We start from the raw sequence: 24,427 nt of genomic DNA on the forward strand, positions 1-24,427 counted from the left end.
ATGCCATGCCTTAGGAATTGGGGAGCAAAGCCTTGTGGGGTGAGGTAGGGGAGGATTTAAAAGGGACTTTTCTTTTCGCAGTGGGAGGCAGCGGTGGAAGCTCCCCAGCCCTCTGGCTTCCTACCATCAGTTAATGAGGAAACTGCAAGGTCAGTGATCCACTTGACTAAGTTAGGATCCCCTCTAGACCCCACCCTAGACCTGTACAGGCAGGTACAAGGGAAAGTTAAAAGAATGAAGACTGCTTGTCTTTCACCCTTCATCCACCTCTCTCTCTCTCCCTCTCCCTCTGGGAATGGGAAAAGCAGTAGAGTTACAGTATGTTCTTGTGGGTAGAGGACAGAAGAGTGACCTTCCTTCCCCTAAGACGTGGGTTCAGTCTCAAACCACCCAGTGATCTCTCCCTTTAATCAGGTGGAAAGATCTCATGGAAAAAGTAATTCTAGTTAAACATTTACAGCTCCCTGGGGCAATGCCACCACTGCAGCTACTGCTTGTGAAGCTTTCCAGCATGAAGTGCCATATACTGCCTCTCAGCCTCCATACTCACTTGACTCCAGGAGAATGACTCAGTTTATTATCTCAATTTGACCCTATCTATACCACTTTAGGCTCAAACACTGTACAGAGCTGCCACGCCTAACCTCATAACAATCGCATCCCTGGAAGGTGAAGGGGGTAAACCACAAAGTCAGAAACATTGGGAAAAGCCACAGTCGCACGCACATCTCTCAAGGAAACAAACTACAAGAAAGGGCTCAGTCATTGTACACAGCAAGTGTGCAGTAGGCAAAGTTCTGTTCTTTTGACAGTAGCCAAATGCTTAAGTCCCTGGTTTCTTGGGATCAATCATGGCCCAAGGTTAGTAAGAAGGCCAACAATGTTGTGAGCAGGATTCAATTTCTACAGGGTCATGGGGCATCATCCACCATGTGAAGGGGCTCCAGCAGGTTGGACATGATCAATACCCATCCGGATTAGGATCCTGATGCCCTCGCCAGAGCTCGAGCTCGGGCAGCTTTGGCCTCGTCTTCTAGCTCATCTAGGAAACGCTCCTGGGAGATCGAGTAGATAGTGTAACCATCTGGGGAGGTAGGTTCAGGAAACCACACGGACTATGCACATTCCCCTTTCCTAGATTTGCTCTACCACGCTTGTTACCTTCCCAAATCAGTGATTCCGGCTTCCCACCGCTGCTGTTTCTAAGCCCTGAACCCCAACTCCGTTATTAATAAATCAAAATAAAAGAGTACCTTACGAATAACAAAGTACTAACCCCATTTTACCCCCAAATTAAACGGGTGGTTCAGCCCTCTTGCACATTCTGTTCCCCTTCCCCTATATGCGGTCCCCTTGAGTCTACAACAAGGACGGATACAAATAGCTAACACCAGGGCCCCGATGCCTAGGCCGGTCACGATGTTCCGGGTCCGCCGCTGCGGTAGGACCTTCTGCCACTGGGCAAGCTGCGCCCGCCGCATGGAATACAGTTGCTCGGATGTCAGCTTCTCCCGCGTCGGGTCGATACGCTGAGCGAAATGGGCCTCTCCACGCTTAGCATCCAGAGGGTCACCAGCTCCCGAAGCCGCCATGTTGCCGCTCCTCTCTTCGCGTTGCCGCCGCGCGGGGCTCGCTGGGAACAGTAGTCCTGGGCCACTGCAGTGGACTCTGGGAGATGTAGTCCGCGTGCCCTTTGCTAGGCTGAACCGCGGTTCTCGGGCACACGGGATGGATGCGGGAGGTGAGAAGCGGACGTGCTTTCTGATTGGCTGAGGAGTCCGCGGCCGTTGGGGTGGGAAAAAGCTGTGGAGGGTTCCAGGCTGTGGTGGTAATTGGGTTTCCCTCAGACTTGAGGCGACGACACACTCATTGGAAGGGGCGAGGAATCCAGGGTGTGGCAGAAGACTAGAGAGGAGCTAAGGGGGTCGGTATGTGGATCCAGTGAGCCCGTCCAGGTGCCCCAAGAGGCTCGTGAATATGGACGGACCCATGAGGCCAAGATCGGCCTCCCTCGTTGACTTTCAGTTTGGAGTTGTCGCCACAGAGACGATCGAAGACACCCTGCTTCACTTGGCCCAGCAGAATGAGCAAGCAGTGCAGGAGGCTTCGGGGAGGTTGGGCAGCTTCAGGGAGCCCCGGATCGTGGGTGCGGCTGCAGGGCCGGGGAGCTGGGTTCATGGGAGACTGGGGCTTTTGTCTTTCAGGCACGACCTTGAGATTCCGTTGATTTTATTCATTCAGAGAATGTTTGCTAACCTTCTCTGTGGGGTGCTGGGGGTATACTGATGGACAAGACTCACCAGTGCCCTCCCCTTGATTTCTTTGACATGTATGGAGTACTTATGAGTGGGACCAATTGGCTAGAAAGGAAATAGAGGGCCAGGCATGGTGGCTTACACTTGTAATCCCAGCACTTTGGGAGGCTGAGGTGGGAGGATCACCTGAGGTCAGGAGTTCGAGACCAGCCTGACATAGTGAAATCCCGTCTCTACTAAAAATACAAAAATTAGCCAGGTGGGATTACAGGCGCACACCTGTAATCCCAGCTACCTGGGAGGCTGAGACAGTAGAATCGTTTGAACCCAGAAGGCGGAAGTTGCAGTGAGCTGAAATCGTGCCATTGCACTCCAGCCTAGGCGACAAGAGCAACACTCCGTCTCAAAAAAAAAAAAAAAAAAAAGGCCGGGCGTGGTGGCTCACGCCTGTAATTCCAGCACTTTGGGAGGCTGAGACGGGTGGATCACAAGGTCAGGAGATCGAGACCATCCTGGCTAACACGGTGAAACCCCATCTCTACTAAAAGTACAAAAAAATTAGCTGGGTGTGGTGGAGGGCACCTGTAGTCCCAGCTACTAGGGAGGCTGAGGCAGAAGAATGGTGTGAACCCAGGAGGCGGAGCTTGCAGTGAGCTTAGAGTGCCACTGCACTCCAGCCTGGGCGACAGAGCGAGACTCCGTCTCAAAAGAAAAAAAAGGCTGGGCGCGGTAGCTCAAGCCTGTAATCCCAGCACTTTGGGAGGCCGAGAAAGGCGGATCACTAGGTCAGGAGATCGAGACCATCCTGGCTAACACGGTGAAACCCCGTCTCTACTAAAAAATACAAAAAACTAGCCGGGTGAGGTGGCGGGCGCCTGTCGTCCCAGCTACTTGGGAGGCTGAGGCAGGAGAATGGCGGGAACCCGGGAGGCGGAGCTTGCAGTGAGCCGAGATCCAGCCACTGCACTCCAGCCTGGGCGACAGAGCAAGACTCCGTCTCAAAAAAAAAAAAAAAAAAAAAAAAAGAAATAGAGATAGAGATAGAGGTCTTGCCTTCAAACCATGTGCAAGTTGAGGGAGATATTAGAACAAATATGCAATGACTAGGTACTATGATTAGATAAGTGATGTCAGAGAGAGATAAAACAAGCGTTTATGGGGGTTGAGAGGAGCGATATGGTAATAGGAAGAATTCAGGGGATGGCCCAGGCATCGGGACATTCAGGCAGACCTTGAAGGAAGGAGGACATTGGTTTGGTGAAGGGGGAGGAAGGAGACAGCATTTCTACCAAAAAGAGGTAGCATGAGTAACGCTATGGAAATGGGGTGCTTAGGGTGCATGTGGGTACAGTGCAGTCCATGTCAGCCAGTGCATGTGGAAGAGAGTTGAAATTAAGACCGGAAAGGTAGTTTGGAGACATTCCATGTGGAAGTTTGAATGCCAAGGGGAAGAGTTTATCCTTGGTTTAGTAGAAAACCAAGAAGACATTGAAGGTTTTTAAATAAGGGATATGACGGTAACCCTCCCTTAGTAAGCATTATTTTGGCAGTGATGTAAGGGAGGTAAAGGATGGATTAAACCAGAGGGAGATGGGAGGTAGGCAGACAGGTAGAGTCAATGTCACCAGGTTAGGTGATAGGGTAGAGGGAATAACAAGGGAGGGTGTATTAAAAACATTCCAGAGGCAAAGTCTAGGGTTCTGCTGTGGATACATTTAGGAAGTGAAGGAGAAAAAGGTGACTATGCTAAACGGTTGAGCCTAGAAGACTGGAAGTATAGTGGTCACTAAAAGAAACACACAGACACAGCCGGGCACGGTGGCTCACGCCTGTATTCCCAACACTTTGAGAGGCCGAGGTGGGTGGATCACAAGGTCAGGAGTTCGAGACCAGCCTGGCCAACATAGGGAAACCCCGTCTCTATTAAAAATACAAAAATTAGCTGGGTGTGGTGGCAGGTGCCTGTAGTCCCAGCTACTCGGGAGGCTGAGGCAGGGGAATTGCTTGAACCTGGAAGGCGGAGGTTGCAGTGAGCCAAGATTGTGCCACTGCACTCCAGCCTAGGTGACAGAGCAAGACTCTGTCTCAAAAAAAAAAAAAAAAAAAGAAAGAAACACACAGACACACTACACAAATAAAGCAGGAGGAAAAGTGACTTTTGTTTGGGAAAGATAATAATAGCTTTGAAGCCTGGCCAACATGGTGAAACCCCATCTCTACTAAAAATGCAAAAATTAGCCTAGCGTGGTAGCAGGCAACTGTAATCCCAGCTACTCAGGAGGCTGAGGCAGAGGGGAATGGCTGGAACATGGGAGGCAGAGGTTGCAGTGAGCTGAGATTATGCCATTGCACTCCAGCCTGGGTAATAGAGTGAGACCTTGTCTCAAAAAAAAAAAAAAAAAAAAATATATATATATATATATATATATACACACACACACACACACACACACACACACACACATATATATATATATGTTAGAAGAGAGGTCAGAAATGGAGATCGAGGTTTTCAAGTTACCTTCACAATGATACTGTTGAAACTGTGGCAGAGGATGAGCTCCTAGAAGGAGAAAAGAAAAGCAGGTCAAGGACAGTTCCTTGGGAAAACACTTTTTGTTCAGGGAATTGGAGTAAGAAGACTTGTGAAGGAAATAAAAGGAGGAGATAGGAATAGAACCAAGGGACTTTTGGAAGTCAAGAGGAGACTGAAAAGGATGATGGTCAGAAGTTTCAGATGCTTTAGGGATATCAACAGAACTAAAGATTGCAAAAAGCCATGATATTTAACAATTTGGACATATTTACTGTCCTCTGAGAATCATTTCAGCAAGTTAGGAAAGGTAGAAGCCAACAGATAGAAAATTAGGGAGTGAATGATGAAGTGGAAGCAGTAGGTGTGTAAGCCAGGCTTTCAAGTAATTCAACAGTGAGGCTGAGACAGGAGGACTGCTTGAGCCCAGGAGTTTGAGACCAGCCTGGGCAATGTAGCAATATCCCGTCTATTTATTATTTATTTATTTGTTTTAAAAAATTCAACAGTGATGGAAAAGAGAGAGGTGGAGCCCTACCCTAAGAGGTTAAAAGGGGAGGGTCTTTTAGTTAATAGCAGATCTGACTATGCTTGTTATTGAGGAGGTGGGGCCAATAGCAAGGGAAAGGTGTAACCCTCATCCATTCCACCTAATCCAAGCTCAGTTTCCTTGGCAAATTAAAATGGAAAACAGAAACAAATGCCTAGATAATTCAGAGCAAAACCAAACCAAAACTCAACAACTGCACACACACACAAAGAACAAAACTAAGAAATAAAGCCTAAAGTCAAGCAAATAAAATAAGAAGAGACACAATTACATGTTCTAGGGTATTTTGCTGAATTGCTTAAACTAATTCTGCTCTGCATTAGACATTGCTAGCCAAACCGTAGCCTCTGTAACGATGAGGTTTTGTACGTCTGTGTGTAATGTGTGCTGAGTAGATTGTTAAACTGTCTTGTGTAAGCTTGACTTCATTTTCTAAGAAAGTTAAATTTTCTCTGAAGACATATGGTTATTTGACTAAATAATTCTCTTTTTTTTTGTTTGTTTTTTGTTTTTTGTTTTTTGAAATGGAGTCTCGCTCTGTCACCCACGCTGGAGTGCAGTGGCCGGATCTCAGCTCACTGCAAGCTCTGCCTCCCGGGTTTACACCATTCTCCTGCCTCAGCCTCCCGAGTAGCTGGGACTACAGGCGCCTGCCACCTCGCCCGGCTAGTTTTTTGTATTTTTTAGTAGAGACGGGGTTTCACCGTGTTCGCCAGGATGGTCTCGATCTCCTGACCTCGTGATCCGCCCGTCTCGGCCTCCCAAAGTGCTGGGATTACAGGCTTGAGCCACCGCGCCCGGCCCTAAATGTGTAATTCTCTACTGATCAATGCTAAAAGGTCTTCGGTCTGTAGGAGCTTTCTTTGTTGAGAACTGATATTTACCTTTGTTTCCACCCTCTAATGATATTGCAAGATAAATATAATTCTATCTGGAGCTGTTCTTGCAAAGAGAAACAGAGGCAGGCTAAAATCTTGCCAAGGTATCTCACCCTTCCCACCTTCCCAATGACTCCCTCCCCCTAAATTGGGCTATGTTCCCCAATTTAGGGGATGTTTCTTCAAAAACAAGCCACTTCACAGTAACACACTTGCTCCTGGGGAGAGGCTCAGCCACCAGATTTACCCAACAAACTGGTGGTGGAGAGATGGTGTCCAGCTGTAAGGTGACTTGTGTTTGTAAAGCAATGGGAGTTCTCCAGAGGGTGGTTACTAAACAAACAGTGTCATAAAGAATATCGAAGCTCCAGGAGGGATCTTTCTGTTCCTGCCAACATTCCACAGAAAACAGAATATAGCAGTTAGGGTTTTTATCCATCCAAGAATCTTCCTTGAAGCTGGGGGTTCCCAGCATGGTGTAGAGGTCACCTAGACCAGCTGGTATGTTTGTGTGTAACCGGCCAAGCCTTTTATCAGCTGAAACCCACAGGAAGGCTCAAGAGTCACTGAGGGGGCTTGGTAAACCCTTGTCTTTGGCACTCAGTCAGCCTCCTTTTCATGCCTCTGATCTGCCTATTGGCAGCAAAGGAAACTAAGCTCAGCTTTGGTTGTTTTAGTGTCATCTTTCTCACCTCCTGACCCTCTTCCCTTGGCCCCATCATGGCTTTTACACAACGCCAAGAGTTCACAGAGTGGTTTTGGTTGCATCTTGTGAATTAGGCTCTTTTTTCCTGTTTTGGCAGAGTTTGTTTTTCTCCTGTCTGAACAATGGTGTCTGGAGAAATCTGTGAGCTACCAGGCTGTAGAAATCCTAGAAAGGTAAAGCCCTGCTGTAACGCCTTTGTGAGCGGCACCTCTCAGAGTGGCTAATGTACCTACATCTTTAAGAAAGTACAAGTAGTTGCCCCTTACCCTGAGACCTGGTTTTACACCCTCTCTAACTTGCAAATATAAATTTCTTTGTTGTTATTGTTGTTTTGAGACAGGGTCTTGCTCTGTTACCCAGGCTGGAGTGCAATGGTGGGATCTCGGCTCATTACAGCCTTGACCTCCTGGGCTCAAGTGGTCCTCCCACCTCAGCTTACTGAGTAGCTGGGACTACAGGCATGTGCCTCCACACTTGGCACTTGGCTAATTTATTTATTTATTTATTTTTGGTAGAGACGGGTTTTTGCCATGTTGCCCAGGGTGGTCTTGAACTCCTGGGCTCAAGTGATCCGCCTGCCTCGGCCTCCCAAAGTGCTGGGATTACAGGTGCGAGCCACCATGCTCAGCCTCAAATGTAAATTTCTTAGCCAGCAAATTAAACTCCCTTTAGTTTGAGTGTGGATTGTTTACTCTCCTTCCCTTCCTTATAGGTTTATGGTAAAACAGGCAGAGAACATCTGCAGGCAAGCCACAATCCAGCCAAGAGATAAGAGAGAGTCTCAGAATTGGAGGGCTCTGAAACAGCAGCTTGTCAACAAGTTTACTCTCCGTCTTGTGTCATGTGTTCAGTTGGCCAGCAAACTTTCCTTCCAAAACAAAGTAAGGAGCTGGAGTTGCTCATGGGCACCTGAGTGTAAGGAAGAAACCGGCTTTTATACAAAGGGGGCTGTGATGAGCTTCAACTCAGTGACAAGAAGAAAATAAATAAATTACAAAGTAAAAACAACGGCCAGGCACAGTGGCTCATGCCTGTAATCCCAGCACTTTGGGAGGCTGAGGCAGGTGGATCACCTGAGAGCAGGAGTTCAAGACCAGCCTGGCCAACACAGTGAAACCCCATCTCTACTAAAATACAAAACTTAGCCAGGTGTGGTGGTGTACACCTGTAATTCCAGCTCCTCAGGAGGCTGAGGCAGGAGAATTGCTTGAAGTCGGGAGGCAGAGGTTGCAGTGAGCTGAGGTCGTGCCATTGTACTCCAGCCTGGGCAACAGAACGACTGTCTCAAAAAAACCAACAACAAAAAAAACTAGGTAGCTGTGAGAAACCTACTCCTAGGTTAGGTGATACAACTCGTGGAAATTCCAGAGTGTAATTATGCTTCCTAAGCATACCTCCTACACACACACACACACATGCTCACTCTTTCTCCCCCTCTCACTCACACAGAGGCAGGTATTACATAGCCTGAAGTTCTGTTCCCAAAGTATAATTGGGACAGATGCCATCATTCATACTGGTCACCTTTCCTCCCCTTGGACTCAAGGGCAGTTTACATAAGGTGCCTGAATTGCCAGCATACCTATCAGCAGTAAAGGCAAACTATTACATTTACAAGGGGAAAAAAATGTTTCCACATCACTACCCAATGCCTACACAGTAAAATATCATTCATTCAACAAATACTTACTGAGTTCCTTCTATGGCCAGATGCTGCACTAGGTGCCATGGCTACAACAGTAAACAATATTGTCTGTGCTAACAAGGAATCTATTATGTAATGGGAAAAGACACATACAAATAGTGTGAAAAAAAAGCTCCGATTAATATAAATAGAGGGCTATAAATGTACCTCATCAGCCTTGAATGACTTCTTGAAATGGGGTGGATGGGAAATGGGAGGATCCCAAGAGAAGAGGGAGAGGAATTAGGGAGGAAAAGAAGGGAGATCCAGGTATAGAAAACAGCCTGTGTAGTGGCTTGGAGAGGGATAGCATGGTGGGTTTGGAAACTGCAAGTAATTCTGAATGACAAGCAGAATATGAGGGGGAATTACCATGAGACAAGACTGAGATGAAGGAATGGGCTGGATTATGAAGGGCTTTGTGCACTCTGCCAAGATGTATGGCCTTTATCCTAACATTCTTCTTTCCTTCTCTTTTCTTTGCTCAGATAATCAGCAACATTACAGTCTTGAATTTCCTCCAGGCTCTAGGCTATCTACACACTAAAGAAGAACTGCTGGAGTCAGAGCTTGATGTTTTGAAGTCCCTGAACTTCCAAATTAATCTGCCCACTCCCCTGGCATATGTGGAGATGCTCCTAGAGGTTTTAGGTATCTTACTGTGTTAGGGAATATGGGTTGGAGACTTCCATAGAAAACAATACAAAATGTGCAAGGGGAGGCGGGCATGGCTCATGCCTATAATCCTAGCACTTTGGGAGGCTGAGACAGGTGGATCACTTGAAGCTAGGAGTTCAAGACCAGCCTGGCCAACATAGTGAGACCCCATCTCTACTAAAAATACAAAAATTAGCTGGGTGTGGTGGTGGGCACCTGTAATCTCAGCTAATTGGGAGGCTGAGGCACAAGAATTGCTTGAACCTGGGAAGTATAGGTTGCAGTGAGCCAAGATCGTGCCACTGCACTCCAGCCTGAGTGACAGAGAGGATTCCTTTTCAAAAAAAAAAAAAAAAATTGTGCACAGGAATTTGGGAGCAGTGGGCAGAACCTGCCAATGAGGAACAGTAGGAAGCTTGATGGTGTCTCTGGATGACTGAAAAAGGTGTTCCCTCTGGCACTTGTCAGGGAAAGAAGCTCAGAGTGTCTTAGCAACTGGTTTCTGTTTGGACTTACTAGGCACTCTTATTGCAGGATCAAAGAGTTGACTTTATAGAGAAGCATAAGGTAAGAGAGGGACAACTACATGCTAATTGTACATATACTACAGATGGAGGTTTCTCTACCTTTACTTTTGTCCTTCAAAACTGATCTCCAGCTAAACAGGTTTCTTGCAGAACATAGCAACCAGGAAGCACATTAGCACCTCAACAGCTTTATGTCACAACTGTGGTTATGATCAGAGAAGATAGGATTATAAATTATCCCTATCATTCCCATACTCCATCTAGGATACAATGGCTGTTTGGTTCCAGCCATGAGGCTGCATGGAACCTGTCTGACACTGCTCGACTTGGTCTATCTTCTGCATGAACCCATATATGAGAGCCTGTTGAGGGCTTCAATTGAGAACTCCACTCCCAGTCAGCTGCAAGGGTAAGACAACTCCTATAAGGTAGGCTCCTTCCAGGAACAGGGAAGGGGAGACAGACCATAAGAACTTGGGGAATGGAATTAGCCTAGCATGGCATCCAGTCCTGGATAACCTACTCAGGCTACCTGGTTCTCATTAGCTTCCAATATGTTGTTTGGATGCAGAGGACTGAGCACGGTCAGGAAAACCCTAAAGGCTTTTACTTTTAAATTTAAATTACTTTAAGTAATTAACATATTTTCTTTCCTAGTTTTTTCTTTATAGCTGCATATAACTCAAGGTTACTGGACTGCTTTGGTCAGTCACTTAGAAAAAAAAAGTCGCCGGCACAGTGGCTCATGCCTATAATCCCAGCACTTTGGGAGGCCGAGGCGGGCGGATCACAAGGTCAGGAGATTGAGACCATCCTGGCTAACACAGTGAAACCTGTCTCCACTAAAAATACCAAAAATTAGCCGGGCATGGTGGGCGCCTGTAGTCCCAGATACTCGGGAGGTTGAGGCAGGAGAATGGTGTGAACCTGGGAGGCGGAGCTTGCAGTGAGCCGAGATCGCGCCACTGCACTCCAGCCTGGGTGACAGAGCAAGACTCCATCTAAAAAAAAAAGAAAAAAAAAAAAGAAAAAACAGTAACAGGGTTGCAACTTGGACAAAAGTGTTTGATCACTGTAAAAACAGGCTGTTTAAAAGCCTCACAGTTACAACCAACCATTAGGGAGACAAATAGAACTACAAAAGGCCTATAAACCATTCAGACATAAGGCTCATGTTAATCCCAGTTAAGTTGGGGGAGAATGGGAGAGCAGGTAAATGAGCTATTACTTGACCATTTCCTTCCATGTCTAAAAAATCCAAGATGATTGACACAAATAATTCATAAAGTTCCATGACTCTATGATTTGGAAGATCAAGTTCCATTCTAGCTTTAAAATTAATGTGGTTTTAATCACTCAGGGAAAAGTTTATTTCAGTGAAGGAAGACTTCATGCTGTTGGCAGTAGGAATCATTGCAGCAAGTGCTTTCATCCAAAACCATGAGTGTTGGAGCCAGGTATGCACCACTGAGCAGGACCAGCATGGTGAGAATTCATTTAACAGGAAGCATTTCACCCATCAGTTAAAGGAAAACAGAAGACAACCTACAGAAGTGCCAAGACCCAGGATTAGGATTAGTGTGCAAGATTTGAGAGGGAAAAATCTAGGATAGGGCTGAAATGTTTCCTTGTTTTCCTTTTATAAATCTGGAAATGGAGGCCCAAGTTCAGCTTGTTCATTTCTCTCTATAATGATAACCTGCTATTATGTTAAAAGTCCAGGCTGGGCCGGGCGCGGTGGCTCAAGCCTGTAATCCCAGCACTTTGGGAGGCCGAGATGGGCGGATCACGAGGTCAGGAGATCGAGACCATGCTGGCTAACACAGTGAAACCCCGTCTCTACTAAAAAAATACAAAAAATTAGCCAGGCGAGGTGGCGGGCGCCTGTAGTCCCAGCTACTCGGGAGGCTGAGGCAGGAGAATGGCGTGAACCCAGGAGGCGGAGCTTGCAGTGAGCTGAGATCCGGCCACTGCACTCTAGCCTGGGCGACAGAGCGAGACTCCGTCTCAAAAAAAAAAAAAAAAAATAGTCCAGGCTGGGCATGGTGGCTCACGCCTGTAATCCCAGGATTTTGGAAGGCCAAGGCGGGAGGACTGTTTCAGCCCAGGAGTTCAAGACCAGCCTGGTCAACACAGAAAGACCTTGTCTCTACAAAAATTAAAAATTAGTCATAGCTGGGTGCAGTGGCTCACGCCTGTAATCCCAGCACTTTGGGAGGCCGAGGCAGGTGGATCACCTGAGCTCAGGAGTTGGAGACCAACCTGGGCAACATGGCGAAACCCTGTCTCTACCAAAAATTAAAAAAAAAAAATTAGCTGGGTATGGTGGCACACACCTGTGGTCCCAGCTACTCAGGAGGCCAAGGTAGAAGGATCGCTTGAGCCTGGGAGGTAGAGGTTGCAGTGAGCCAAGATTGTGCCACTGCACTCCAGCCTGGGAGATAGAGTGAGACTCCATCTCGGGAAAAAAAAAAAAAAAAAAGAAAGAAATTAGCTGGGCGTGGTGGTGCATGTCTGTAGTCCCAACTACGTGGACTACTTGGCTGAGATGGGAGGATCACTTGAGCCCAGGAGTTGTAGGCTGCAGTGAGCCATGATTGTGCCACTGTACTCTAGCCTGGGCGACAGTGAAACCCTGTCTCAAACAAACAAACAAAACGAAACAACAAAAAAAAAAACAGGAAAAAAAAAAAAAAAAAGGGTGGCTTACGCCTGTAACTCCAACATTTTGGGAGGCCAAGGCAGGACTGTTTGAGCCCACAAGCTGGAGACCAGCCTGGGCAACACCGTGAGACCTCATCTCTACAAAAATAAACAAAAGTAGCTGGACATGGTGGCTTGCGCCTGTAGTCCCAGCTACTCCGGAGGCTGAAGTGGGAGGATCACTTAAGTCCAGGAGGTGGAGGTTGCAATGAGCCTAAAATCACACCACTGCATTGCAGCCTGGCAGCCTGGGCAACAGAGTGAGACCCTGTTTCAAAACAAAACAAAGTCCAACAATTATATCTTCTCAATTAATGAAAATGTCAAGGCCCAAATATCATTCTTATATTTCACAAAACTTATCTCCAGCAGAGGGAAATGTCTAGCAGAAAGTTTCCATGCTAACATTATCAGGGAAAAGGTATCCTAATATAATTTGGCCATTGGCAAACACTGGAATCTGGATTTCAGAAATTTGAATTTACAATTGCCTTGAGAGAACATCCCAAGTAATGTGTGTGTTTGTGCACTAAAACATGTTGAGATTTTTTAGTAATAAGAAATCTGTCTCTATTTCTGAAGGTTGTGGGGCATTTGCAGAGCATCACTGGTATTGCCTTGGCAAGCATTGCTGAGTTCTCTTATGCAATCCTGACTCACAGCGTGGGAGCCAACACTCCGGGGAGACAGCAGTCTATTCCTCCCCACCTGGCAGCCAGAGCTCTGAAGACTGTTGCTTCCTCTAACACATGAGGGAGGCTGAATCCACCAAATATAAACAGCCTTCCGTCACTGCACTCATGCCTCCCTCTGTTTACTTTCATACTAAGGGTACAGAAGTTCCAAGTCTCTTTTGAACTGTATTTTGTATGCCAATTTCATGCTTATTTTTTCTTTATCAGAGAGAGTTAAGGTGGACGAGCATGCCCTTTTTGTTATATCAGCCTGAAAATGTTAAAAAGCTAAGTGGAGACAGTTGTTTCATTTTTGTTTAACAAGATATTTATACTTTTAATTTCATTAAGAGGAACATCAGGCATGGAGATCAGTATTAATCAGGGGCTCAAATACAGACTATCTGGGTGACCTTGACTAAGCATCAAGGAGGTAGCCTTTATTTCCCCTTAAAATTAGTTTAACATCTCTGTTCCGTTATTCAGATCTACACAAACAGGGCTTTCTCAACAGTTATCTATTTTTACTAGAGTCTTTTTTTAAAACTAAAACTAACTCTGAACATGTTTCAACAGAATTTCCACATACCTGCATTAGAATTCAATTCTTCCAGAATACAAAGTACTCTATTTTAAAGAAAAACCCAACAGTGCGCCCCTGGGCAGTTTTCAGACTGCAGCAAATCTTTTATTACAAATAATTAAATCTCTCCATAATGTCTCAAACAGTATCAAACACCATTTCATATCTCTAACACAGAGCAGTCGGCATTCAGTATGAGAACCGAGTGAGAAGTGTTACATTTCAAGCATCTGCACATCACATGGTGACCAGGTAAAGCTTAGATGTCATTTTCCCACATTATCCAACTGTGCATCTCAAACATATCCTCGTCTCAGTAAAGACGAGTTTCTATTTCATACTGTTAAGTGCGGGAAGTTGAGAGAGATACAAATCCAGTGAAAACACATTAATCTCAATTCAACTCAGTTAAAAAAAAAAGCAAATTTAAATTAGTTTTTTTCAGAGAAGAAAGGGAAAGGAGTTCATGGGGTTAAGAGTCAAAACTGTGACAATGGTTGGCAGCTATACCTGGCATGTTGTAGCTCTGGAAACTATCTGTCATATGATATTTTAAAATAAAGTGGCTTTTGTGGATTTTTTCTTTTTTGGTATTGTAAACATGTACTGTTTAATATTACCCGAATTTAATTTAAAACATGTTTGCAAACAAAACAAAATTAAAAGCCTTTAAGGCAAACCTCCCCCTAAGGAAAAAAGTCATTTGTTATAAAATTGTGAGGATACCCACGCAAGACCCCACTTAAGATTCGTCAGCATGAACTTGAGAGCTTTTGTCCACTGCTCCTCAGAGTTAAACTGGGTTTTGATGGAATAGGAGCCGCCGCTGCCTCCTGTGTCTTCAATCTTGCCTTTCTCCACATCCATCCTGCAGATGGACACAGCAGAACTCATTAGTAACTGAGATCTGAGTTAAGTCAGTTCAGGGCAGGGACTTGATCATGGGACCATTCACGTCATTTTATCTATTAAAGAACACTTGGTAAGGAACGGTAGTGTATTTTGGATTTGCTTGAAAGCCAAAAAATCAAGAAGACTGTCACAAGAGCCTCATTGTCATTGCAGAGTAAAGGGACAGGACACACACTTAAAGAGAAGCCTGGAGGAGAGGTGAGTGAGGGTTACGGTACTTCTTGCTGTTTTCCTAGGCATCCCTGAACTTGGCAGGGGAGAAAGGAGGCAGTAGAAAAAAAAGCTTATTTTGGGGTGATAGAAGCAGCCGTACTCTAGGTAAAACCTAGAGTTTCCATCCATCACTGGGATCCTAAAAAAATCAAAACTAGCATTCCTGTGTATTTCCAAGGACTTCAGGGAAACACCTTCTTGAAACTGGAGAGGAGGCTTGAGCTCTATGCCAATAAAACCCCCTAAACCATCTAAGGCCACATTCTTCTACTCCAAGGACTAGGTGGTCACATTCTGTCCTGCTTGCAGTACTGGGTCAGTCTCTGCCCATCAATGTCATGTGATTCTGTGCCATATTTTTGCTTTCCCACCATTTATACTGTTTTGCCTCCATTCTTACTGCTGCTTCAATTCTGTTCAATTTGGTCCTATACAGGTTGACTCAGCATTGCGCTATACTGACCTGTAGGGAAGACAAAAACGTGTCTCGCCTTTCTCAACCTCTTCTTTGAACTGCTGCACACAGTCCAGGAAAGCCACCATTGCATGGTCAAACTTGTTGTCCCAGAAAAACCGCAACCCCCCAGAACAGTATAACGGCAGCTCCTGCCCAAGAAGAGAAAACTGGCTATGGGTCTGGCACCAAGACAGGCTTCTAGAGATTGTTCCCAATCCTATCAATCTCTCAGGTCATGTTCTCTCTGTATCCCACTGGAAACTTGTATTGTAGCTGGACTCTATCTTCCATAGATTTGAACAACTACAATAACCTTGGGCAAATAACAATGCACTTAGAACTGTTTCACCATCAATGAAAATGTACCATAGGTTGAGCTTCCTGAATCCAAAAATCCAAAATGCTACAAAACCTTTCCAGGAAGAGTAGATGGGAAAAGAAAAATAAATAAATAGACCAGGCGTGGTGGCTCACGCCTGTAATCCCAGCACTTTGGGAGGCCAAGGCAGGTGGATCACCTGAGGTTGGAAGTTTGAGATTAGCCTGACCAACATGGAGAAACCCCGTCTCTACTAAAAATACCTAATTAGCCGGGTGTGGTGGTGCATGCCTGTAATCCCAGCTACTCAGGAGACTGAGGCAGGGGAATCACTTGAACCCAGGAGGCGGAGGTTGCAGTGAGCCGAGATCATGTCATTGCACTTCAGCCTGGGCAACAAGAGCAAAACTCCATCTCAAAAACAAAAACAAAAAACCAAAAACAAACAAACAAAAAAAACCACAAAAAGAAAAATAAATAAAAATAGGTTGGGCGCGGTGGCTCACACCTGTAATCCCAGCACTTTGGGAGGCCGAGGTCAGGAGATCGAGAGCATCCATTGTGAAACCCCGTCTCTACTAAAAATACAAAAAATTAGCCAGGCATTGTGGTGGGTGCCTGTAATCCCAGCTACTCAGGAGGAGAGGAGGCTGAGGCAGGAGAATGGAGTGAACCTGCGAGGCAGAGCTTGCAGTGAGCCGAGATCACGCCATTGCACTCCAGCCTGCGTGACAGAGCGAGATTTTGTCTCAAAAAAAAAAAAAAAGTAAAATAAAAAATAAATAAAAATAATAAAAAATGCTACAAAACCTGAAACTTTTTGACCATTGATATGATGCCACAAGTGGAAATTCCATACCTGACACCTTTGCTTTCTGATGATTCAATGTATACAAGCTTTGTTTCATGCACAAAATTATTTACAATATTGTATGAAATTACCTTCAGACTACATGTATCAGGTATATATAAAACATAGAGGCCAGGCGCGGTGGCTCACGCCTGTAATCCTAGAACTTTGGGAGGCCGAGGCGGGTATATCACCTGAGGTCAGGAGCTCAAGACCAGCCTGGTCCAACATGGTGAAACCCCGCCTCTACTAAAATACAAAAATCAGCTGGGTGTGGTGGTGGGCGCCTATAATCCCAGCTACTCGGGAGGCTGAGGCAGGAGAGTAACTTGAACCTGGAAGGCAGTGAGCCAAAATCATGCCACTGCACTCCAGCCTGGGCAACAGAGCAAGACTACGTCTCAAAAAAAGAAACATAAATGAATTTTGTGTTTAGACTTGGGTCCCATTCCCAAGATATCTTAGTATCTATATGCAAATATCCCAAAATCTGAAAAAAAATCCAAAATCTAAACCACTTCTGGTGATAGCCAAGCTATAAACATCTATGTCATGGTGATTCTTTTCCTATCCTAGTGCACACATCCTCCTCTGACCTGCCCATATCCCTTCTCAACAGACTGTCAAAACCTAATTTTCATCTACAAGCCCCCCAAAACTAAACCTGAACTAGACAAGATATTGAACAATACACTGGCTCTTCAATGATATCTAGGTCTAAAAAATAAATTGAATGCCAATATCAAAGCAAACCGTCCATTTTGTTAAAAGATATAAGAACTCTGTATTTCAGTGAAAATGGAGCTTCACAGAGTACCTTAGATTTGTCTGTCAGAGACTCCAGATATGAATGGTTTCCGTAAGGAACAAGTCGATATCTAAAACAGAGATACAAACAGAGATGGATATAGGACTCCTCCTAAAGTGATTATTGGGAAGTTATAACCCAAAGATTTCACTCTTCATTCTAGCCAAGGGCTTCTTTTATTATGCTCAACTACCTCTCCCACCTCCCCACTGGATCCACGTTTAAAATATTTTGTTTAATAAACAAACTACATTTATTATATAATTGCCAGGGGGCCTTCCATGAACAAATGTTACATTGTAGTTTAAATTTAAGAAACACAAACTGAAAATATCCTGAGGAACGCTAAGGCTCTGGGGACTGTAGGCTGGGAACTACGCTATGGTCATGCACTCAGTGACTGTGATCAGCGGAGAGAGCCCTGTGGTGAGGGGAAAACAAGGCACTGACGGCTTTCCAGCCACAGAAAACTCCCAGTCTGTGGGCAGCAAGGGCTCCTGGCATGGTGGAGAGCAGTACCAGGTTAGAGATACAAATTATATCAAAGACACACCACTCCCCAAGAAAGGGCTACACTTCCTACCTCTGAAATTTCAGACCCATCTTATTGGCCAGAGCATGGAGCAGCAACACAGTCTGGCCCCAAGCAGCATTAATCTCATTCCATTCTACGGGAACACTGGGCAGGCGACCCAGCCTGAAGTTATTGATTGTGCCAAACTGTCCACTGTGCCTACAGAGGAAGGCAGAAAGGGTGGGGGAAATACAGGGATTACTTAAAACTTTTGAGATTTCCCACTCTCACCCCAAACCTAGCTTCAATCTATCTTCAAGTCCATATATGCGAGCTGTACTTGGCACTTTAAATACATGTCCAAAACTTGAGTCATCAACTTTTTCCCTGTTGCTCAGATGCCAAAGCAGAAACCTGGGTGCTATCTCTGAATGCTCCTCAGCTCCTTCCCCACAAAACTGCCAACCTCTCCTGATTCTACCTGCTAACTCTCTTATCTGTCCACTTTTCTCCAAATCCAATGCTACTACTCTTTTCCTTTAGATTCCTACTGACAAGTATCCTTTCCAACGATTCCACCCCTTTACCCCAAGTCATTCCCCATGGTGCAGGTAAAGCCATCGTTCACAAATACGAGTGTAATTATGTCACTTCCCTAGCCAAAATGCTTCAGTGTCTTCTCTGCCTTTTGGATCAAGTCCAAACCTCTTAATGAGGCCTACGAGATCCTTCAGGAACTGGTAACTCTCCAGTTTCATATCCTGTCACTCTCCCCTTTACACTCAATCTTCAGTCACAATAAGCTCCTTTCTGTTCTCTGAATTCACCACTCCCTCTTTCCCATTGCTTTGCACATGATGTTCTCTCTGCTAGGAACAACGCCCTCTCTGTAGGCTTCTACTTTACCTCTCAGTTTAAACATAAGTCTCCTATGGGGAAACTCTCCATGTGGCCTCCCCAAACTGGATCAAGTGCCCTTATGTGTTCCCCACAGCACTCTGGGTTTACCATCATCACACTGTATTACAACTGCTTGTTATTTATCCATCCCTTCCACCAGATGATATGCAACTAGAAGGCTGACTGCACACTGTTTTGCTGTTGCCTTCTTAGCACTCAGCACAGTGCCTATTGCAGAGTAGATGCTCAACAGTTATTAAATTGATGAAACATCAAACACCCTGGGGATAAGAAATCAGCACCAGGCAGCTTACCAGGTTTTTAAGTGGCTGAAGAGCTCAGGCCTTTTCCTTTCTTTAGAAGGGTGGATGTCACCAAGCTCTAGCATTCCAATCCCTACTGTGCCTATCCCATCACTACGAATGAAAGAAACCTAGCTGAGTGAAGATCAACTACAGTCCCTCTTTTGTGGGAAGTGGGCACCCAGGCTTAGTGGTCAACAGCTAAGGTCCAGGTATGTGTGGTGCTCCTCATCCCCCAGCTCTCATTACCAGATGTGGAAGGTTGCATTAAAGACATTGGTTTTCTTCAGCTTATCCAGCTGAATCTGTGCATAACGCATCTGGTTTTCCACACTCTTCAGCTCATCATCCAGCTCCAGCTGCTGCCGTTTAAATTCGCTGTATTCTCTCTGATACCTGTGAGCAGCCAAGGGGGACATTGAAGGCTGTTAGTTTGGGGGCTAGTTTCTCTCTCACCACACTATGAACGATTCTTTAGTGATCATAGTCACTTCTAGCTCTAGCATCTTTTATATTTGGCATAGATCCCATTCTGAGGAACATGTATGTCCTAGCTGTTTTGCCTGGAAGGAACAGAAATATTCCTTCTGCCCATATGCAAAAAGGTGGAGGAAAAAAGAATTCTCCCAAACCAGGGCAAAAAATCTCTTTATTTCTGATCTTTTTCAGAAGTGAGGTGAATGGGTTAGGAGTGGCTTCTTGGGGCCGGGTACGGTGGCTCACACCTATAATCCCAGCGCTGTGGGAGGCCAAGAAGGGTGGATCACTTGAGGTCAGGAGTTCGAGAGCAGCCTGGCCAACGTGGTGAAACCCCGTCTGTACTAAAAATACAAAAATTAGCCAGTCATGGTGGCGCATGCCTGTAGTCCCAGCTACCTGGGAGGCTGAGGTGGGAGAATTGCTTCAACCCAGGAGGCGGAGGTTGCAGACAGCTGAGATCACACCACTGCACTCCAGCCTAGGCAACAGAGTGAGACTCTGTCAAAAAGAAAAAAAAAAAAAAAAAAAAGTGGCTTTTTCCCGCTGGGCATGGTGGCTCATGCCTGTAATCCCAGCACTTTGGGAGGCTGAGGCAGGTGGATCACTTGAGCTCAAGAGTTCAAGACCAGCCTGGGCAACATGGGGAAACCCCATCTCTATAAAAAATTTAAAAATTAGCCAGGTATGGTGTTGCACGCCTGTAGTTCCAGCTACTTGGGAGGCTGAGGTGGGAGGATTGCTTGAGTGTAGGAAGTCGAGGCTGCAGTGAGTCATGACTGCACCACAGCACTCCAGCCTGGATGATAGAGTAAGGCTCTGTTTCTAAAAACAAAACAAAACAAAACAAAACAAACAAAATAGTGGCTTCTTCCGTGAACTGGCCATAATTTGCTTTCTAAAGTTTCACTTCTATACACTTACTGTCCTTTAAATAGTTACTATACCCCACTTCCAGTGAAACTTGTTATACTGTGTGAAAAAACTGGACTTTTCTCTGTCCTTCATTTTCACAACTTTAGTTAGTATGGACACTGTGTCTCCTCCACTAGACAGAAGGTTCTCTCAGGTCAAGGACATCCATAATGTTTTTATTTTTTGAGACAGGGTCTCAATTCTGTTGCCCAAGCTGGAGTGCAGTGGTGTGATCACAGCACACTGTAACCTCGAACTCCTGGGCTCAAGTTATTCTTCACTCCAGCCTCCTGAGTAGTTGCTAGGACTACAGGTTTACCACAGCAGCCTAGTTTTTTAAAAAATTTTTATTTCTGTAGACATGGGGTCTCACTATGTTGCCCCAGACGGTCTTAAATCCTGGCCTTAAGTGATCCTCCTGCCTTGGCTTCCCAAAGTGCTGGAATTACAGATGTGAGCCACCACACCTGGCCTCCGTGAAATTTTTAAGCTTGGAGGGAAAAACGTAGACTAATTAGCTCATCTTTTCAGACAAGGATGGCTAAAAAGTGGCTGATTCATTCAAATAAGCCCATTCCCTACAGGACAGAGCCAAGACTGGAGCTCTGGTTTCTGCACTCTCTATTTAACCAACGTCCTTTTTTCATTAATCATGCCGACTCTTCATAGGTAACTCTCCCAGCAAACCTCTAGAAACAGGGCATGGAAGCAATATGCAGGATCTGGGGCAGGCATGCTGATGACTGACAGCTGACTAGAGTTTACAGACTAATTAGACACATTCAGCTGGAAGTCATTTCCTCTCCTGGAGCCTCGAGTGTGAGAAGATAGAACAGGGTGAGCACTCACTGAGCTTCCTCCTGATCCAGTCTCTCAGCCTCAGCCTGGACCTTCTCGAGATTTTCTGCCACTATCTTGCGGTTCTTTTCCACGTCTTCCAGCTCCTGGATCAGCCTCTCCTCCTCTAGTGCTAGCTCCTTTAGCTCCATCTGTAGCTGTTCACTGTCATCCTCATTCATTTGCTCTAAGATCTCCAAACAGCGTCTGCCAAAGACACAGGAAGACTATACTTACTAGAGCTCCATTTGCCTGAGTGGAGTAGGGCTCTTGGGTAAGCACCAAGTAGTCTCAGAGCAGTAACAGCTCTGAGCCCTGGCTCTGGAGACACTCACTTGTAGTTCTGACACTCATTTTCAGTGACGTTGAGCTGAGTGTCCAGCTGGTCTAAAAGAGTATCTGTGCATTCCTCACAGAGTGGGTGATCCACATCTGTCTGGCCCGACATGATGTCAAAAAGGTCTCCAGTGACCTGGAAGTGTGGGAGAGTCAGGGTAGAGCCTCCCCCATGCTTCCTGCTCAATTACCCACTCTCCCAGCCAGACCTACTGCTTGCCACTGGAATGGGGCCGACTTGCCTTCAGTCTTCGGCTGAGGTTCTCCATGGTGCCGCCATCAGATGCCTCCCCAATCAGAGTGAAGCTGTTGGCACTTTCTGTGGACATCATCCTGCAGACAGCCCCCCGCCCACGGGCCACATGAGGGAACAGAGAGGCTTCCTCCACCTACTGCAATGCCAGTGGCAGAGACTCTCAAGCACCAGCTGAGGGGCCTCAGGGCACATACCCACTCCTAGCCCAACTGACCTCCCAAGGGTACCTCTCTCCCAAAGGAAGGCCATGCTGGTCTTCCACAGAGACACTCAGCACGAAGGTTGGCCTTGATGGACTAAGGAGGGAAAGGGAGCATAAAAAATTGATATGTCTACAGTGGAAAAGAACGGAGAACCAGGAAAGGCCATTTAAAAAAACATTACACCCCTTGCCAGCAACCTCTTTACCTGCAGCAATGAGAACTAAAGACCCAAACATCTAACGACATTTGCTATTCTGAAACTTCTCAAGAGCCCATCTCTTGGTGATTAGTCAATCACTCCCTCAATTTTTTTCAATACTTCATCATTAAAGCTACTACCCTTTCCCACTGTGTGAATGGCTACAGGAAAAAATCCATACTGGAAGGTGACGGGCCAGGTATAGGGGAATACATCTTTGCTGAAAGGGCCAAAAGGCTAGGTGATGATGCATCTCCATCACCTGGCTCCAGGTCTCAATTCCTGGATTTAATTAAAATTCTACTAGTCTTTGGCAAGGAATGGGGGCTGAGAAGTAGTAGGCACCTGGCTGGGGGGATGAATCTGCGAGAGACACCATCCTGGCGAGGAGTTTCGATAAATGGCTCCTGGGAAAGAAATAAGAGGGCATTAGAATTCTGGCAGCTTAGAGGTAGAGTTCGTCTCCCAAACACCCTCAGAACTATATGGCTTTAGTCTTGATTGATAACCACAAGACTTGATAAACCACAGAGACTTAAAAAATGGGTATTATCAAAGCAGTGGAGGTATTAATGACCTCCACTAAACCTGACATCAGCACTCTCCCAGTGACTGGCAGCAGCGGGTAAATAAATACTCCAGCTCCCTTGCTACTTGAGAAGAAATCTCAGGTGTGTATTCAACACTATCTCACAGGATGTTGCTCCACAGATGCTCCACAGGATCACTGATATTATCACAACTTAAAATGACATGTTCTCTAACACTGACAATTCTTTCTGTCCAGGGTAATCATACAATTCGCTGTCCTAACCAGGATGCTTTTGAGAATGCAGACGAGCAGATATTAACAACTAGCTAGAACAACAGATGCAAATCAATGCTCTGGAACGACCTGGACACACAGACCATCCCATCTCCAACTGACAATAATTTGTAATTCTGCTTCAAGTAAAGAGCCCTTTCTAACATTTTAAAATGGCTCACTCAGTAACCCTGTGACCTCAGGTGCAGATCTGTACCTCCAATAGTGCACAACAGCCTGATCATGTAGAATGTCTCCTTACCCAGAGACCCCAAAAGTCTGGGGGCTCTAGAAGTGCCAAGTAGCCTGCAGAAACCAAGCCTGCATTCCTGTGTTTTCATATCATATCTCCCATTTGGAATGTTTACTACGTGAGGAAGATAGGGGAGACGGCACTTCTATTACCTCTCCTGAGTTAGTCTCTTCCTCCTGGGTCTCTCCTGGTTTCGCCTGGGCTGTGGTAAGTAATGGAGCTAAGGGCAAGGAAAATATTGGGTCAGACACAGTCTTATCAAAGCAGGAGGGCATCTGAAAGTATGGGAAAAGAGTCTGAAATATTCTCATCACCACCCTCACCTCCAATTTTTCTTTTTTTTTTTTTTTTTTTTTTTTGAGACAAAGTCTCGCTCTGCCGCCCAGGCTGGAGTGCAGTGGCCAGATCTCAGCTCACTGCAAGCTCCGCCTCCCGGGTTTACGCCATTCTCCTGCCTCAGCCTCCCGAGTAGCTGGGACTACAGGCGCCCGCCACCTCGCCCGGCTAGTTTTTTGTATTTTTTAGTAGAGACGGGGTTTCACCATGTTAGCCAGGATGGTCTCGATCTCCCGACCTCGTGATCCGCCCGTCTCGGCCTCCCAAAGTGCTGGGATTACAGGCTTGAGCCACCGCGCCCGGCCTAATTTTTCTTAAAGTACCATTTACACCAAAAAGAATCTGTGGTCCTCCTCACCCCCATTAAATCAGATGAAGGAAATGTTCACTTTTTTAAGGCATAAGGGTGTCATGATTATTATTATTATTTTGAGATGGAGTCTCGCTCTGTCACCAGGCTGGAGTGCAGTGGCGCGATCTCGGCTCACTGCAATCTCTGCCTCCCGGGTTCGAGTGATTCCCCTGTCTCAGTCTCCCGAGTAGCTGGGACTACAGGCGCGCACCACCACACCCAGCTAATTTTTTGTATTTTAGTAGAGACAAGGTTTCACCACGTTAGCCAGGTTTTGATCTCCTGACCTCATGATCCACCCGTCTTGGCTATCCAAAGTGCTGGGATTACAGGCTGAGCCACTGTGCCCGGCCAGTATCATTTATTTTTAAGAATCCTTACCTGTCAAAAATACAGAAATATTTACAGTATTTATGCTTGGGATTTGCTTCAA

The 24,427-nt window shown here is 45.8% G+C and overlaps 3 protein-coding genes across 9 annotated transcripts in view; 1 reads left to right on the forward strand and 2 right to left on the reverse strand.

Moving 5' to 3' along the window:
• Positions 1–555: 555 nt before the first annotated feature.
• Positions 556–1,644, reverse strand: LOC126938609 (cytochrome c oxidase assembly factor 3 homolog, mitochondrial). Its single transcript, XM_050762990.1, has 2 exons — positions 1,379–1,644; positions 556–1,084 (listed from the first exon to the last, which is right to left on the reverse strand). The coding sequence occupies exons 1-2, from the start codon at positions 1,590–1,592 to the stop codon at positions 978–980; spliced, it is 321 nt and encodes a 106-aa protein (XP_050618947.1). The 5' UTR covers positions 1,593–1,644; the 3' UTR covers positions 556–977.
• CNTD1 (cyclin N-terminal domain containing 1) lies at positions 1,639–15,270 on the forward strand. Of its 3 annotated transcripts, none has more exons than XM_050762822.1 (7): positions 1,639–1,741; positions 7,020–7,095; positions 7,635–7,803; positions 9,095–9,257; positions 10,055–10,199; positions 11,151–11,247; positions 13,076–15,270. In XM_050762822.1, the coding sequence occupies exons 1-7, from the start codon at positions 1,729–1,731 to the stop codon at positions 13,244–13,246; spliced, it is 834 nt and encodes a 277-aa protein (XP_050618779.1). In that variant the 5' UTR covers positions 1,639–1,728; the 3' UTR covers positions 13,247–15,270. The 3 variants fall into 3 exon arrangements, with proteins under 3 accessions (XP_050618779.1, XP_050618778.1, XP_050618780.1); XM_050762821.1 differs by having other exon boundaries at positions 1,704–2,146; XM_050762823.1 differs by lacking the exons at positions 1,639–1,741; positions 7,020–7,095 and adding an exon at positions 2,099–2,146.
• BECN1 (beclin 1) overlaps positions 13,831–24,427 on the reverse strand; it is an 84,868-nt gene continuing 74,271 nt past the window's right edge. For 2 of the 5 annotated variants that reach the window (XM_050762724.1, XM_050762722.1), the window contains 11 exons: positions 23,459–23,526; positions 22,594–22,655; positions 22,074–22,142; positions 21,839–21,923; positions 21,590–21,732; positions 21,267–21,461; positions 19,275–19,421; positions 17,893–18,042; positions 17,319–17,379; positions 15,339–15,481; positions 13,831–14,618 (listed from right to left, as the gene is read on the reverse strand). In XM_050762724.1, the coding sequence (XP_050618681.1) occupies positions 14,450–14,618; positions 15,339–15,481; positions 17,319–17,379; positions 17,893–18,042; positions 19,275–19,421; positions 21,267–21,461; positions 21,590–21,732; positions 21,839–21,923; positions 22,074–22,142; positions 22,594–22,655; positions 23,459–23,526 (1,292 nt within the window). In that variant the 3' untranslated portion in view covers positions 13,831–14,449. The remainder of the gene's footprint in view (positions 14,619–15,338; positions 15,482–17,318; positions 17,380–17,892; positions 18,043–19,274; positions 19,422–21,266; positions 21,462–21,589; positions 21,733–21,838; positions 21,924–22,073; positions 22,143–22,593; positions 22,656–23,458; positions 23,527–24,427) is intronic. The other 3 variants (XM_050762725.1, XM_050762726.1, XM_050762727.1) reach the window with 3 other exon arrangements.

The sequence above is a fragment of the Macaca thibetana genome, chromosome 16 (assembly GCF_024542745.1).
Source record: "Macaca thibetana thibetana isolate TM-01 chromosome 16, ASM2454274v1, whole genome shotgun sequence".
NCBI lineage: Eukaryota > Metazoa > Chordata > Mammalia > Primates > Cercopithecidae > Macaca > Macaca thibetana.

What these genes read in the sequence shown, in the direction of transcription:
- CNTD1 (XM_050762821.1), top strand. Translation starts at nt 1,978, where the DNA reads ATGGACGGACCCATGAGGCCAAGATCGGCCTCCCTCGTTGACTTTCAG. An exon ending in AACTTTCCTTCCAAAACAAA is followed by an intron (nt 7,804 to 9,094) that starts GTAAGGAGCTGG and finishes TTCTTTGCTCAG; the next exon opens with ATAATCAGCAACATTACAGT. An exon ending in ACCATGAGTGTTGGAGCCAG is followed by an intron (nt 11,248 to 13,075) that starts GTATGCACCACT and finishes CTATTTCTGAAG; the next exon opens with GTTGTGGGGCATTTGCAGAG.
- LOC126938609 (XM_050762990.1), bottom strand. Translation starts at nt 1,592, where the DNA reads ATGGCGGCTTCGGGAGCTGGTGACCCTCTGGATGCTAAGCGTGGAGAG. An exon ending in GGCCCTGGTGTTAGCTATTT is followed by an intron (nt 1,085 to 1,378) that starts GTATCCGTCCTT and finishes CTACCTCCCCAG; the next exon opens with ATGGTTACACTATCTACTCG.